Source organism: Trichomycterus rosablanca, chromosome 10 (assembly GCF_030014385.1).
Source record: "Trichomycterus rosablanca isolate fTriRos1 chromosome 10, fTriRos1.hap1, whole genome shotgun sequence".
Lineage (NCBI taxonomy): Eukaryota > Metazoa > Chordata > Actinopteri > Siluriformes > Trichomycteridae > Trichomycterus > Trichomycterus rosablanca.
The window spans coordinates 16,517,064-16,535,169 of NC_085997.1; the positions used below are offsets into that span (position 1 = coordinate 16,517,064).

An 18,106-nucleotide genomic window follows, 5' to 3' on the forward strand; every position below is an offset into this window, starting at 1 on the left:
TAATTGGAACATGACAATGTATTATAAATAGTAACAATTTCTGACTAGGTATAACACCGTTATTACACTGTCAAATTTGTTTATATTCTTTTTGTCTGGCAACCCTTATTCTGCTGCCTTTTCTACACGGTGGCAACCTTAGTTTTGTTGTTTGCTTTGTCTAGTGGGCGGTTCGTGTTGATTAGCACTTATTTGGACCAATCAGCTGACAGACACAGAGCGGCAGCGTGATACGTCAGTATGTTTGATCAGTGTTTTTATCAGGGATTCAGGGCTGAGTCACGTGAATGCACATGTATGATTTGAATGCTGTATGTATAGCTGTAAGCGACCAATGTTTCTTTATTCATCTCTGAATCAGTGAGGTCGTTTTAAACTGCGCTGGTTTAACGGAACAATATAGATAACGGTTATTACCAGCGTGTGGAGGTTTAATATTTTAAGAATTTGCTGAGGCCTCTTCCATCAACAATGTCGACACAAAAGTCAAGTCTACCTGATGAGAACCTGCAAGGTAATAACACACCTGCGCTTGTTTTGTATTTGTATTGGTTTATTACGTCAGAATTAAGGCTATTACGTACAACATTGCTGATAAACCATTATGTGAAGTGTGAGTGCGTCAAAAATGCGCATATTCGCATCATATGCGCAAACCTATAGAAGATACTAGATAAATATTCCCTAGTCACTTTTATTTGCACATAAAGCCAGGAATATCAAATTGTCTCTGTGTGAATGTCGCATTGACGCAAAATATATTTCTTTTACATACATATGTAAACAGGGTTGGAATGTGCTGGCTCATGCTAAGCTCGGTGTTAACACAACGACAACAATAACAGCATGCAACCAAAACACATTTCTCCAGTCAGGTCGTGACGTCAGAGGGCGGGGTGTAAAGCGCGCTCTGATTGGCTACTGACTGATCGCAGCTATTTACAGATATGTTTACATCAGATCAGCGCAGTGCACACCTGTCCTTTGTTGTTCTCTCTGCTTGTTTTACACATTTACTGCTATTTTATGAGCTACACCTATCATGTAGGTAGACAATTACTAACTGTTGCTGATGTGTTGCTCTGTACACGTCACCCTGCTTTACCCTATCCATCAATAAACCCTCACTGGGTTTGGGTGTGACCCTTTCAGCACTGCAGTGAGATCCAACTTGATAATGATGTGTTAATGTGTTGTACTGGTATGACATCAGGTGCAGTAGTGTTGTTGGGATTAAAACAAAAATACAGTGTCTGAACCCAAGGTATGCAAACCCAGTGAAATGGCTGGTGAGTGGATTTTGTAACAAGGCTAAGCACTTCAAACAGCCACAGTCATGAAGTTTCATTGGGTACCAAGTTCTGTGTGTAGTTTGGTATGATCTGACCATGTACACACAAATCTTTCCAAGCTACCTTCGTGGTCCAATCAAACCCCGCTCTGTACCGCGCAACCTCAGAGCCACTAGTCTCGCTCGACTAGAGGAAGACAAGCATCAAGGCTCTTCTCTGTTCTGGCACCCTGTTCTGGTGGAACGAGCTTCCCCTGTCTGTCTGAACATCTGAGTCTCTTGCTTTCTTTAAAAAATTATTAAAAACGCACCTTTTTACTAACTTGTACTTACTTACTAACGCTCTTTTCCATTTCTTCAAAAAAAACACAAAAAAAAAACAACACCTTGGTTCTAACTTTTGTATTCTTGGACTGTTGTCTACTTAAACTAGAGTAATGAAATGTTTATTATGTAAGTCACTCTGGATAAGAGCGTCTGCTAAATGCTGAAAATGTAAATGTACTATGGTTTCTTAAATAAAAAAAAACTTGGCCTGCAGGTGAACTGTTTGCTCTGACTTGTAGTGAAATGTTGGCATGTGTGAAGATGAATTACTTGATTCTGAGTGTTTGATTTGATAAATAAAGGTAAAGGTGCATAGAGAGGAACTGTGCTGTCCCCACAACCACAGCATCATAAACTGCTAGACACTGAACAGGGGAGTCGGGCTTGTTTTTGTGTGGTGGTGTAAAAGGCTTTGATGGCGTGTCTTTATTATGACTAACAGGAGGAATGTAAATGAGACAACTCATCTGTACAAGTGCTTTTTTGACACTGCTTCAACTGTTTTTTTTTTAATAAGATACACAGTTCCTATTTTGAAATTTTAGATACACTAACTACATAATTTTAGATACACTTACTGTATAAGAGCTCTGAATATCCAACACTAACAGTAGCAGAGCAGACGTGCATGCTTGTTGTCAAATTCAGGTAAACAATAATTTGTTCATTGTCTGTTTTACCAGCGATTTATCCTGGTCAAGGTCACAGGAAATTTGATCCAAATCCATGTAGGGCAATTTGTTCCAGAATACGGGAGAATATTTTAAGATGAATATTGATTCTCTAGAACAGTGGTTCTCAACCTGGGGGCCGCGGTCCACTAAGGGGCCTCAGTGAGCTTAGAATATTACATGCGATGGGAAGGGATGGGAAAATCAATAAGCTGTTACCATACATGAGCTCTTTTATGATGTCACATTAATCTATTTTAAGCTGCCTATAGCCTACATTGGGTCTTTAAGAATGGACTAAATGGAAAAAATATTTGATTCGCCCACATCTAAAGTGCAAAGGTCAACAGATGACACATGATTCTGATTCAGTTGTCAATGCGGATCCCGCTGTAGCAGACCCAAGTGAGGAAGCTCCCACCACCACTTCACCAGAAGTAAACCTACAGTTAAATTCAGAAAATACCAAGATATTTACCTTCATCATGGATTTATCAAAAGAGCAACTAATCCGACGAGAAAGAAGTCAGTACTTTGCCATCCTCACTGAAAGTGTAAGAATAATACAATACTTTTTTCAATTAAAGGAGGGGGAGTCTAAGAGAGAAAGGTTGAGAACTGCTGCTTTAGATGATTTGCATATAAATTCTGCATTATGTATGTATACCATGCATTAAATAAGTTATCCAAATAGCTAGGACTAAATGACTAATTAGGCTTTAAATCTCTTAATATTGTAAGCAATTATTTTTATGTAGACTATGCAGACTAAATGTCTAAATTGTGAGCTGCCTGACAATAACCTAATATAATGATAAATGACCTTTTGCATTCATTATTTTAACAAATATCTAGTATTTGCTGTACCCATGCTACCCTGCAATAAAAAAGACAGTTTATTTGCTTTGCTAAGTTAAGTCAAGAAAGCTAAACGTTGTACCAAGCATACCTTCAATACTACCGTTGCCTCCAAGTGACTTGTGATTTCATCTGTTTTTGTGACCTGAGGCTCTTGGGTGGAGCTGCACTTTAACAATGGAGGAAATGGAGGAGCTCCTAAAGCGGCAGGGGAGGAACAGGCTCCCTCAGGAGACCTGGAGAAGATGTTACTGGATGCTCAGCACGAGTCTGGCAGAAGCAGCTCCAGAGGGAGTTTACCCTGTGACAGGTTATTACTTTCACATAGATTTGGATCAGTATTCAACAACATATTTATTCATTTCATGTTTAATTAATGCGTATTGATTATGTAGTTGCAAAAAGTGAAATGGTAAAAAGACACCAAAGCGAATTAAACATCGTCCTTTATCTTTCTAGTCCTCCGAGATCTCAGACTCCTTTGCACTTGAGAAGAGGCTCAGAGGTTCACAGTTCTGGAGAAAAGAACAGTTCACAGGTAATTTGTAATGTTTGTTAGGAATGTTATGAAAGCATACAAGGTGATTCATTCAGCTATACCAGGATAACACATGGTGGATGAGTTTACTAGTACTTACAGTGCCATGGAAAAAAAAAAAGTATTTGCCCCTTTCCAATTTATTTGATCTTTGCGTATTTGTCATCGTTTTAGATCATCTACTTTTAATATAAAAGAAAATCCAAGTAAAGGCAAATGTTTTCATTTATTAAGGAAAAAATGCTGATCAGACCTACCTGGCCCTATGCGAAAAAGTAATTCCCCCACTTAGCGACTAAATCAACCAGTTACCAAAATTCCATTGACAAGGGTGTTCGGTTTCATTAGCCACATTCAGGTATGATTACTGCCAGACCTTTTGAATCTAAACATCACTTAAATAGAACGTGTCTGGCAATATGAAGCAGGCTAGAACGTCTCAAAAAGCAGCACAATGCCACATTTTAAATACATTAAAATACAAATACAAAACCAACATACCAACAGTCAATCATGATGGTGGTAGTGTGATGGTCTGGAGATGCTTTGCTTCCACAGGACCTGGACAACCTGTTATAATTGATGGAAACAAGAATTTTGCTCTTAGAAAATCCTGAGAATGTCGGCCCATCAGTTGTGACCTAAAGCTTAAGTGCAGTTGGGTTGTACAGCAGGACACTTATCCAAAATACACAAGCACGCTCACCTCTAAATGTCTCAAAAGAAACAAAATTAAGGTTTTGGCGTGGCTGAGTCAAAGTCCTAACTAGAATCCCGTTGCATGCTTGCGAACCCTCTAATGTAGCTTAACTAAAACAATTCTGCAAAGAAGAGGGAGGCAAATGTAATGTAAAAGACTCATCACAAGTTATTGCAAATGCTTATCAGTTTTTACTGACAAGGGTGGCACAACCAATTATTAGGTTTAGGCAATTACTTTTCAGTGGGGCTAGCTTTATTAACATCATACCACCTACTTTTTAAGCTATTTTTTGACCCCTTGTGCCTTGCGGATAAGGTAATAGTCATTCTAGTCATAAGTTTTTTTTATTATCAGTGTATCAGTCTTTGTTGTGTTATTATGCCATCTTTTTTTTTTAGTAATTTCCAAATGTGATTTAATCGTAGCTTACATCTGCACCCATTACATTTTTGCACTCGTTTTTTTTTTTTTCTTCTTTTTTTTTTTCTTTCTGTCTGCATGCAAAAAAAGGGAAACATTCCTAGCATCACTAACAAGTTTTGTTTCGTTTGCAGTCGGATGAGGACTACCTGGAGAGGAGGAGAGAGGTTGACAACCTGATGAAGAAAAATGCAGACTGGATATGGGACTGGTCAAGTCGACCAGAAAACATGCCACCAAAGTAAATCATACAAATAGTATTTAATAATAACAAGTACCTGCTATATTGTTTTTAGGTCACACATTCTACATTTATGCATATCATCTTAACATCTCAAAATCATGTTAAGAAATACTCATGTATGGTGTGCTAACAAGCAATATAAAAAAAAGACATCAAGGCCAATGAACTGAATGTCTGAATGAGCCTCAGTCCAAACAGATGATCTTTACAGGTAAAATTAGGGCTGGGCGGTATATCACAATATTAATATGTTCAATAGTAATTTTTTTTTTACAAAATATTAAAAATGACCATATTCGGTCAGTGAAATACCGCGAAGAGGAACAGACGAGCAAGAGCTCTTCCCCTGTCCCTCCATCTTATACTGCACACTTTTTAATATTTCTGTACAAATTGTTTTTATGTTGAAAGCAACCGATTTTACTTGGGTGTGCAGTTGCCCTATGTTTATTATTATTATTATTTATATAATGTTGTTTGTTTGTTTATTATGTTTTTAACGTCATGTTTAACGCTGGTTACTTTATTACTTTACTCATTACACAAGATTCATCAGTTCACAAGGTTATATTGAACACAGTCATGGACAATTTAGTGTCTTCAATTCACCTCACTTGCACGTCTTTGGACTGTGGGAGGAAACCGGAGCACCCGGAGGAAACCCACGCGGACACGGGGAGAACATGCAAACTCCACACAGAAAGGACCTGGGCCGCCCCACCTAGGGATCAAACCCAGTACCTTATATATAATGTACATATACCGTTTGATAAGTACAGTTATAATACAGTATTCCCTTTTTAGTGTCACAAATAAATACTGATAGTTTAACATCATGCATTGTTAAGTTTTTTATAATATCGTATCGTATATCGTCACTTCCCTAAAGCATATAGAGATATGAGTCACCCAGCCCTAGGTACAATACGACAACAGTAATTTTTTTAAGTACCATTATGGTTTTAGCTTGCAACGGTGATACAAAACCATTAAAAGACACCACTAGACGATTAAGAAATATTCATGGCTAAATCCTGAACACGCCAGCGTCGAATGGATTGCATTATCAGGGACTAATCTAATCCAGGTCGATAGAGAAAGCTAACCCATCTGTGCAGCCAACCATCACTAAGCGATTACGACATTGTGATGTGATGTGTGGATACATAAATATTATAAAAATTAGTAGTTTATGAGTCCTCACCCTGTATGTATCTGTTTCATTTTCCTATGTGTAGAGAGTTCTTGCTAAAGCAGCCAAAACGCTCCAGCACTCTGAGCATCAGGAACACCAGTGTTATGAAGAAAGGAGGAATCTTCTCTGCCGAGTTCCTCAAAGTCATCCTTCCATCTCTCATCATCTCTCACATTCTTGCCGTGGGGCTTGGGTAAGAGGCCAAATTTACAATAAATAAAAGTTTTCAGAAACTGAAAATATTGCATATTTTGACATACAGTACAAAAATATGGTGAAAATAGTAAAATGAATGTAACACATACTGTACATACATACATTAATTTTTCCCAGTTTTTCTTCTAATCTAGTCATACTCAATTACCCAATCACATTTCCCTACCTCTCCTGCTGCTAATCTCCACTCCTGATCGAGAAGGTCCGTGACTATCACACACCCCCTCTGACATGTGCTGCAGCCAACCGTTTCTCTTTCACCCGAGCTTATATGGAGATCCATATCACACACAGAGTCATGCACTGATCTCAGTTATCCCCCTACTGTCTGCAGGCACCATCGATAAGCCAGCAGAACTTGTAATTTACCAGCTATGAGGAATATCCTCCAGCATTTCCACCCCAATCCTCCTCTATCCTGCTGGTAGCAGCGCTAAAATTTAAACTCGCAAGTTTGAGATGTCAGCTCTGGTGTGCTAGTGTGTTTTACCGCTGTGCCACCCGAGTGCCCTTATACGCTCTCTATTCAACAAACCCCAGACTTCTGACATGATTTACACGATTGCAGCCTTTTTAACAGCTCAGCTTTAGCATGGCAACATTTGATTAACTATGATAGTTCCATCTTGACTTGAGCCTGATGTATTTTGCTGTATTTGTCTTTAGAAACATTCTCTGTACTTGATACCAATAGATTCATTAAAAAAACTGAACCAGCTAATCAGTAGTGTCCACATTGTATATGTTTTTTTGGTGATTTCTTAAATTTTTGATGCAAATTTCCAACAAACTTTAATCCTTGAACCATGTTACACTCTGTGTTCAATGTCTTTCCCCGTATAACACAGTATAACATTAACACATTGAGTGTGTCTGGTTAGTGTGCTATTTTGACCCTGTCCTCGACCTGAACAGTCATGGACGTGCTGGAATGCACATTGCTCTGTTTTTAGCATGACACAGCAGTACAGGGCCGATTCGGAAAGCTCTCAGGATAATAGTTCCCATCGCTGATGTGGAAAACATTTCAGAATCACCTGGGCTTCTCTGAAATAAGACTGCTCTAGGAACATCCCGGCCCTCAGATCAATTATCTAACCAGCTTAAGAGATGATTTACTCATTCAAGCTGGGCCAGTCTGTCAGTCATTGGTCATAAGAAAGTCCACTGTATTGTAATTACAAATGGGCAACGAGTTTGCGCCTCAAGTTTGAGCCTCACCACAAATGAGTTTTTCTTGTCCCGTTCTTGATGTGTCTGCATGTGTTTCACCCCTAAAGCATGCATTAGTTGACAATAGATGGTTGGCTACTCTAAAGTACCCCTAGGTGTAGATAATTTGCCCTCCAGTGGGTTGCCAGGTAGTGCAAGCCAAGATGAAACGGTTAGATATTCTATTAGGCTGGTTGCCTATTACAACAACATATCAGCTATAAGGGCTCAGAGAATTAGCACATTAATATGTGAGATTTTATAGATCTCACTTCAAACTCCCGACTTGAAATCTCAGCTCTGCTACTGGCTGGACGGGCACCTACACATGATTGGCTAAGTCTGAGGGTGGGTGGGACGAACGGATTCCTCATTGCTGCTGCATGAGCAGCCTTTATTGGCTGGTCAGACAAGGGGGATAATAAAGATCCACGTGTGACTCGCCGTACACTATACTGATTTGTGTATTGCACAGATGATACACTGTGAATCTGTGATACACCTCGTGCAAGTAAAAAAGAAGCGGTTGGCTACTGCACATATGTCGGATGTGGCATGTGTTAGGTACAGCTCTCCTCAGTCAGGTTAGGGTTCTGCAGCAGTACTGGAGAGATACAACCGGGTAATCAGATACGACTAAATAGAATAAAAAAGAAAAAAAAGGATATTTTCCGAATGCTTTGAAACCACAGCCCCCAATATAAAAACAGTATTAATAAGCAATTCTACAACTCAGTTCCAATAAAAATGTCTTTTTCTTCACAATGCATCACAATTTATGGCAGGCCTGGCATTTAAAAACCTTTGTAAGATATGAGCAAAGATGCATTACTCGGATTAGGGAATACAAAACTTGAACCACTGAGCAATAAAAAATGGAATAGAATCTAGAGACTCGACTTTTACTAGATTTATGATATAAGTGTCTGCTATGAACAGTTAGGCATGGTGGTGAATCCATGGATTGGGCAGAATCATAGTTTTAAGAATTTGTTTAACTATGTCAAGTCAAGTCAAGTCAACTTTATTTATATAGCGCTTTTTACAATATACATTGTCTCAAAGCAACTTTACAAAATCCAGGACCAACAGATACAAAAACCCCTGTTGAGCAAGCCGAGGGCGACTGTGGCAAGGAAAAACTCCCTGAAAATTACAGAAAGAAACCTTGAGAGGAACCAGACTCAACAGGGCCCATCCTTCTTGGGTGGTCTGGAGGATACTTTAAATAAATACACGATTTACACAAATCATACAAACACAGAATTGAATGATCTAAAAGTCATAACTGGTAATAAATAGATAAATAAACAATTAAATAATAATAGAGTTGTTATCCACTCTAGTCTTCAATAAAGTCTGTAGTGATTTCTTGTCGTTGCAATTACTCCAGACCCGTCACATCTGACAGGAGCAGCATCGTTGTCCCGGCAGTCTCGACTTTAATCCTTAACCTCGGCGGGTAAACAGGTTTCCATCAGAATGCCCTCGGGGTAAAACAACAGAGAATGTAGTTAATAATGTACAATGCTAGTTGACAAACAGTTTTACAGAGAGTTTTAGACTCCGGCAGCCCTAATTATTACAGCATAACTAAAAGGGAGAGCGAGCAGGTAACAAGGTCATGAAGGCTTTCACAGGACATCAGCGCCCACCTCTCCTACCCAAACCAGAGTGATTGGACAAGAGAGGCAGAACGACAGCGACCCAACATCCCTGATCACCACAAGTTTCTATGACCAAGAACCCCCAAGCTCTGCGCCTTTGTCTATACTAATCAAAAGCCTGAGAAAATAAATATGTTTTCAGTTTAGACTTAAACATTGAGACTGTGTCCGAATACCGAACAGAGGCAGGAAGATTATTCCAGAGTTGTGGAGCTTTGTAAGAAAACGCTCTTCCACCAGCTTTGGTCTTTTTAATTTTAGGAACTATAAGTAACCCTGCATCTTGTGAACGAAGTGGACGTGCTGGGTTGTAGTAATTAATAAGCTCACTCAGATACTGTGGAGCCAGACCATGTAGCGCTTTATAGGTTAGTAAAAGTATTTTGTAATCAATGCGAAATTTAACTGGCAGCCAGTGTAGAGATGATAGAACAGGAGTGATATGATCAAATTTTTTAGTTCTAGTTAGCACTCGAGCTGCTGCATTTTGAACTAACTGGAGTTTGTTTAAGGATCTACCAGAGCATCCAGTTAGAAGAGCATTACAATAATCTAACCGAGAAGTTATAAACGCATGGATCAGTTTTTCGGCGTCATTAACAGATAGTATATTTCTTATTTTAGAGATATTACGCAAATGATAGAAAGCAACTCTAGTAATATTATTAATGTGTGTATCAAAGGAGAGATCTGAATCTATTGTGACACCTAAGTTTTTTACATCTGGGCTGGGAGTAACAGAGAACGTGTTTAAGTTTAGCACCAGGTTAGACAACTTGTCTCTTGCAGCTTTAGAGCCAACAAGTAAAACCTCAGTTTTATCTGAATTAAGTAAAAGAAAATTACACGACATCCAGTTTTTTATGTCGTTTACACAATCTTCTATCTTACTGATTGTGTCAGTATCATTTGGTTTGGCTGATATATACAGCTGTGTGTCATCTGCATAGCAGTGAAAGTTTATGCCATGTTTATGAATAATTTCACCTAGTGGAAGCATATAGAGTGTAAATAATAGCGGTCCAAGTACCGACCCCTGTGGAACACCACACTTTACTTTTGTAGTTTCTGAGCATTTATTATTTACATAAACGAATTGAGAGCGGTCAGTCAAATATGATTGAAACCAAGAGAGTGCGAGTCCTTTAACACCTACTGTATTTTCTAGCCTCTCCAGTAAAATGTTATGATCGACCGTATCAAACGCTGCACTAAGATCTAATAGAACAAGAAAAGAGACACATCCATTATCAGAAGACATTAACAACTCGTTAACTACTCTAATTAATGCGGTTTCGGTACTATGGTTGGGTCTAAATCCTGATTGAAATTTTTCATGAATACAATTTTCATTCAAATAAGAACATAGCTGTTTGGAAACGACTTTTTCTAATATCTTTGAGACAAAAGGAAGGTTTGAAATTGGCCTATAATTAGATAAAACATGTGGATCAAGATTAGGTTTTTTAATCAGGGGTTTAATAACAGCACTTTTAAACAATTTAGGTACATACCCAAGGCTAAGGGATGCATTGATTAATGTAAGCAGGGGCTCTACAATAGCTGGGAGTAAATCTTTAAGTAAACGAGTTGGAACAGGATCGAGTATACACGATGATGACTTCGATGATTTAATCAACACAGTTAGTTCATTTTGGGAGATTGGATTAAAGGAATTTAGTTGGATTAACTCGTTACTATTATCACCAATGCTGCTCGGAGTGAGTCCATACTTAACATTGGCAAGTGACACACTCTGACTCTGAAGTCGTATTTTTTCTATCTTGTCATTAAAGAATTTTAAAAAATCATCGCTGGTACAGTCAGGCGGTATATTAGATTCAGTTTCATTGACGTTTTTAGTTAATTTGGACACTGTCTCAAAAAGGAATCTAGGATTGTTTTTATTTTTCTCTATTAGGGATGAATAATATACAGATTTAGCTTTTATAAGTGCATGTTTATACTCAGTTAGAGCATCTTTCCAAGCAATCTTATACACCTCCAGTGTAGTGTGACGCCACTTGCGTTCTAATTTCCGTGCTGCTTGTTTAAGTGCGCATGTGTGGTCATTGTACCATGGAGCAAGTTTTTTCTCCCTAATCAGTTTAGTTTTGAGTGGGGCTACGTTATCTAAGGTTGTGCGCAGTACGGTCTCTAGGTTTTGAGTTGCCTGATCTAGTTCTTTAGGTTCTGATGCTGATATATTTGGTAATTCTGGTAGGCAGTTTATGAACGCTGCTGCAGTTGCAGATGTAATAGCGCGCTTACATTTAAAACGATTTGGTTGCTGTATATTATTGGACAGGGACACTTCATATATTAGTAGGGAGTGATCAGAGATTAAGTCCTTCTGTGGTATAATTTCCAGGTTGTCTATGTTTATACCATAAGTAAGTATTAAATCTAAGGTATGTTTACAGCGGTGAGTGGGTCCTGTTACATTTTGGGTGATGCCTAAAGATTCTAAAATAGAGTCAAACGCAATTTTGAGTGGATTACACTTATCCTCATAATGAATATTAAAGTCACCAACAATTAGAGCTTTCTTAGTTGATAAGACTAATTTAGAAAGAAAATCGGCAAATTCGTTAAGAAATTCTGAGTAAGGACCAGGGGGTCGATAAACAGTAACCAGTTTAAACATACTATTTTTATCAGATGAACATTTATTGGTTATGTCAGAGATAAGAACTTCAAACGAGTTTGTTATGGGAGTTGATTTTACAGTAAGACCTATGTCTTTATCATAAATTGTGGCTATTCCTCCACCACGACCGCTAAGACGTGGCTTATGTTCATAACTGTAACCCGGAGGAGATGCTTCATTTAAACCTAGATACTCATCAGGTCTAGCCCAGGTCTCGGTTAAACACAGGGCACTAAGACAATTATCTGTAATTATTTCATTTACAATTACTGTTTTGCATGCCAGTGACCTGATGTTTAGAAGTCCTAACTTTAGTTTAACTTTACTAGGGTTTTCATGATGCTCATTTAGATTAATTTTAATTAAGTTATTATGACATACTTTTTGATTTTGTTTTGGCTTACACCTGCCACGGTAAACAGACACAGTCTCAATGGTTTGTGACCTAAGGATTCCGGGTGACGTCCGATGGCGACTCGCAGACAGTTGGTTAGGCCTGTTAGTCTGCTGCCTGGTCTTGGCTCTGGATAGTCATTTAACACTATCTGCCGCTACACTAACGCGGTGGTAAAGCCTGTCACCTATGCTGCAAGAAATGCGAGCAGCACCCTCCCACGTGGGGTGGACACCATCCCGCTTCAAAAGACCAGGCCTTCCCTCAAAGGTGGACCAGTTATCTACAAAATCAATGCAGTTTTCTGAGCACCATTTAGACATCCAGCGGTTCAGCGACAACAACCTGCTGTAGGTTTCGCCACTGGGTCGAATCGGTAAGGGGCCAGAGCACACTACTGCCTCAGACATCGACCTAGCTAACTCACACACCTCTTTAACATTACTCTTAGTAACCTCAGACTGCCGTAAACGAACATCATTAGTGCCGACGTGGATAACAATCTTCGAAAATCTACGATTAGCATTAGCCAGCACTTTCAGGTTTGCTCTGATGTCAGGCGCCCTGGCCCCCGGAATACAAGTGACTATGGTTGCTGGTGTCTCTATGGGGGTTGCAATACGCACGTGTCGGAGCTGAGAATCTCCTATAACCAGAGCACTTACATTAACAGGCTTCTCAGCGGGTGGCTCACTGAGTGGGGAAAACCTGTTGGACACGTGCAACTGAGATGGTCGGTGCTTTTCCCTACGACTATGTCGCCGAGACGTCACCCAGTCGCCCCGCTGTGAGGGCTCTAATGCCGGAGTCTGGGGTTCTGTACCTGAACTGCTGGCATTCGGGACTGCTACAGCTGAATCTAAGCCCTCACTAGTAGTAGTCTGTTCTAACGCCCGAATGCGCCCTTCTAACACTGAGATCTTCTCCGTCAGACTAACAACTAATCTACACTTATCACATGTAAAGTTGTCACTAAACACGGAGAAGGAATAACTGAACATATTACACTCGGAACATGGATACAAAGCTCCTGCTGGGGCCATAGTAACAAAGTAATATACTTAGCTTTACAAGATGAGTTGGAGATGATGTTTATGTTGGATTCACCGGCGCTTCTGCTGGTAGTCACAGAAGAACGGCTTTAATTCCGGATGAAACAGGCGATGATGAGCTGGAATACAAAAACCACCAACCAAACAACACAAATGCGCTTCGTTCGGACAAAAGCGGCTGTAATTCTAAAGGAGAACGGTGTTATGCGCTGGTGTACAAAACAAATAAACGCGCTTCCTACGAACAGAAACGGTTATAACTCCCCACAAAACAGAGGTGTTTTAAGAGCTGAAATACAGAACACAACCAAACACAAACGCGCTTCGTGCGGACCGAAAACGGTTTTAATTCTGGATAATTATGATGTTTATGCGCTGAAGTACAAAAACAAACAAAACCGGCTTCGTTCGGATGCCGGTAGCAGAAGTTTCCTAGTTTCCAACACAGCACGAATTTACGTTAGTAAACACAAGCGCTTTTTTACGATAAACAAAATAAAACTAAATCAACAACACACGGAAGATTAGCGTATAAATTATATGTTTAAAACATACGTATATAAAAAGTTATTTAGCTAAAGGCTACAAACAAACAACTAGGCTAGCGTCTCAGCGTGCGTACCACCTATGATGTTGGCTATATAACAGGTGCAATGGTGCAAGCACTCGTCTCAAATGATATTCCTGGATAAACACGCTACCACAAACTGCTTATTTATGCAAGAGTATTTTGACAACCAGAATCAAATGAACTGTCTTTAATGATCAGTCGATCATTCTAACATCAGGAATTTGATTTCACCAAGACTTCAAATTACATCTACTTATAAGCTTCTTAAAATTAATATATTGTGACTTGTTTCTGATATTTTGTCCACCCTTGTATCCGTGTCTAAATCGTGTAGAAACTTTTTAATGCAGAGTATGTGCTGTAACAAAAGCATTTGATCAGAATTAGGAACTAGCAGTAACAAATGAAGCATCTTGTGCAATGTGATGGCTATTTGTGCATTCTGATTAAATGTAATACTTTGATTCAAACCTGGTGATAAACAGCTTTTGACAAAGCCTACACAGGTTTCCATGACATTTTTAATCTGATACGTCATAGTATTGTATATAATTACCTGTGAAATACCTATGAGGGCGCCCAGGTGGCACAGCGGGATAATCCGCTAGCACACCAGGGCTGGAATTCTGAACTCTGCGAGTTCAAACCTCATCTCTGCTACCGGTCGGCCGGGCACCCATTAACAGGCATAATTGGCGGTGCCTGCAGAAGTGTGCCGGGTGGGAAAAGACCGGACTGAAAGTGGGTGGGGTCTTTGATGCTGTGCAAGGACCCTGGTTAGTAGCTTGAGGTGCCTGTACAGAAAGTGGAGGAGCACGGAGATCAGTGTGTGGCTGTCCGTGAGTGAATACTGGCCTCACATGCAAATTCACTGAATGTATGGGTGATTAAGAAGGGGTTGGTGGACTGCGCATGCATCGGAGGGTGCGTGAGGCAGGCAGAAATACCCTCCTTGGACGCGACCCGTGTCTCCAGCAGCGGAAGACAAATTGACTAAGCTTAATTGGGAGAAAAAGGGGAAAAAAGAAACACCTATGAAAATACCTGTGAAATTAGATGATTGTTAGTGACCATGTAAACACACATAATGTGACCTACAATTATTTTCCTTATCCCCCAACCTATTCTGTTTCTTTCTTTCATTAGAGTATACATCGGAAAGCGCATAACTACCTCTTCCAGCACGTTCTGAGGGAACCACCACATCATTCATCGTCATCACTGCTGCTTAGTCCTGAATCAATGTTTCAGTAGAGCCAGTAGTTCAGGAGTGCAAGCCAGTTCCTCAGCCATTCTCTGTGCTGCACTGCCTCCATTCCCCCTCGTGTATTCCTCCAGCTCACGCACTGCTTCGAACATCCAGCCTGCACTGTCGTCACAGGAGTGAGGACGTTTATGTTTCCAGCCAGAGAATAAGTAGTGACATTCATGCATCCTCTCCATCTAAATCATTACCTGTGCAGAGATATAGAATCTGTTTATGTAATGTAGGGAGAAATAATGTGAAACGTTTGCAGGAGAGAGAAATCGAGAGACATGCTGGATTCAAAATCAAATCAAATACTGATTATTTACAGTTATCAGTACTGTTAGAGTGCACAGAATAATAATCCTAATCTTCATCCTGGGTCAGTGTAGTCATCAGTAGTGCCACTCAATGTGAAAATTGTTGAAGATTGTTTAAAATAATGAATACATGACGACTCATTGCTTTATAGGGTTGCACACATTGCTGTAGATAAACCTGTATCCGATTTAAAACTACTATCAGAATAAAACTTGAGATCACATATCGGGCATTTGTTAAAAACAGACTTTTGCTGTTGATTTAAATGAGAATAATGTTTTTATAGACCATGAACACCAGTGCATGGCTATGCATCATACCTACATGGGCAGCACGGTGGCTCGATGAGTAGCATTTTTGCCTCAGAGCTTCCCAAGTGGAGTGGTCCAGGTCCTTTCTGTGTGGAGTTTGCATGTTTCCCTCTTTTCTGTGTGGGTTTCCTCCAGGGGTTCCGGTTTCTTTACACAGTCCAGAGACATGCAAGTGAGGTGAATTGGAAATACAAAATTGCCTGCGATGGTGTTTGACATTAAACTTGAACTTGAATCATGTGTAACCTGTAACTACCTGTTCTGTCATGATTGTAACCAAAGTGTAAAACGTGACATTAAAATCCTAATGAACAACAATTACTACACTCTATCTGCTACTATTTGCTGCTTATATTTAACTGGACCTGTGTGTCAATCTAGTGGGTGGGATACCTGTACCTAAAACGAGTGAAACATATAAACAGTAAGAGTCTAATAACCTTTGCAGTTTATTTATTTCATGTAGAGATGAGTCTGTGGCAGTCTAAAGAGGTAATTCATAAATTAGGAATTAGGGTAAGTACAACTAGACTGAGGGTTTGAGTAATGCTGTAACTGTTCTTCTGTTTCTGAAGGCTATGCTTGAAACACAGCTTTAGATGAATAAGTGCAATAACTCCACAAAAAAAGGGGGGGGGGGTGTTTGGGGACAGCTGCAAATTACGCTAGCCCACTACTGCTTAGATTCAGGGTTCAGGGAGATTGTAATTTACATACAGACATGGGGTAGGGATGACCAAGGTCCTGCATCCTGTCCGGGATGTGTTACTGCATTGCGCCCAGTGATTCCAGGGAAACCGGACCCTCCACGAAAAGACAAAAAATAATAATAAAAAAAAGGATGGAGAAGTTAATGTATAGACATATTTGACACAATAAACTTGAAGTGTTTAAATCATTCTGTTGCAATTTAAAAGCCCTACAAGCTATACAAGTGAATGTATATATATAATAATGAAATGTACATTGTAGCATTCAGATGAGTATAACTGTGTTACCACTGGATATGTCAAAATGAAGTTGATGATCCCAGCACATTTACTCTGACAGAAGTGGACAAAATAATGTACTCATCATGTAACTGGGTAAGTGAGTACTTTCCTATTCCTATGGAGTGTGCCGGTGCACAAAGCTTAATGGGACTTATTGTACTAAAACTACGAGCGAGAAATTTCATTAGTGGAGAGAACTTATGAGCAGTTATAATTAAGAGAGGTTTAGTGTTTCTGTATCATTCTTTTAATACATCAAAGTTACGTTTAAAAAAAAAAAGTTGATTCTCACAATTTCTTAGAATACTGAGCTATGTTTAAAAGGTAAACAGGAAAATCCAGCTAAACACAGATACATGTGGAGGCTTTCAGAGTGAATTTGATGGTTATTCCAAACAAATGCAGCTTCGTCTCATATTCACACTTTGATGATGAGACGCTCTCGTGGATGACGGACGCACTGTTCCCTCCTCCTCCCCTATCTTCCCTGCTTGGCTTCTCCTGTATTGTATTGTCTCGTCTACTCTACTCTACTCTACAGACTTTTTCTTAGCACTGCTCCTCAAAGAACAAATTATGGAATTGGTTAAATGGTCTCTGAATGCTATTGACACCATCTTCTCATCGAGAAGTTCGGGTTCGGGGGAACCCACATGCCCCGATGGAACGCAGATGGCAGGATACGCGATGGACTCGTGGGGGAAGTGGAGGGTCGTGTGCCTGGCACCTCTTTCGCTGGAGGACGTAGAGGATGTTTATCTATTCGGAATTTTGATTGTGGGGTTTTTGCTGATTGGATTAGGCTTTGCCCTGCTGTATCGGGAAATTAAAAGAGTTGGGTCAGTTGTCAAAGGTCCCCAGAAACTGCCCAATTTGATTGAGATGGTGGGCAGAGCCGTTGGAACTCAGACTGTGAATATTAGTCGCAATATGGATTCAATCTTGGAGAAACTTACGGTTTTGCGAAATGAGATGAACCAGAGACGCATTCATTCTGAGAGTTTGTGTAAAATTTTTATTAGTGCTCAGACAAAACAACAGTCATTTCTGCTCTTGGCTCCCCTGTTATCAGCTACGGCCTCGCTGATAAGTAAATTCCTCAAGAGGACCTGCTGCGATGTACCGACCCCCCTTCACTGACTGTTTTTCATTCTGGGCAGTAAGACAGCCATGTTATCGCGAACTTTGTACAGACTTTTCTTGCTGCAGGAATGGAGGATTGACAGA

General features: G+C 39.8%; 1 protein-coding gene across 1 annotated transcript; it reads left to right on the top strand.

Moving 5' to 3' along the window:
• Positions 1 to 277: 277 nt before the first annotated feature.
• Positions 278 to 16,205, top strand: bnip3 (BCL2 interacting protein 3). Its single transcript, XM_063002893.1, has 6 exons — positions 278 to 514; positions 3,298 to 3,457; positions 3,607 to 3,685; positions 4,943 to 5,049; positions 6,291 to 6,440; positions 15,156 to 16,205. The coding sequence occupies exons 1-6, from the start codon at positions 472 to 474 to the stop codon at positions 15,199 to 15,201; spliced, it is 585 nt and encodes a 194-aa protein (XP_062858963.1). The 5' UTR covers positions 278 to 471; the 3' UTR covers positions 15,202 to 16,205.
• Positions 16,206 to 18,106: the final 1,901 nt, after the last annotated feature.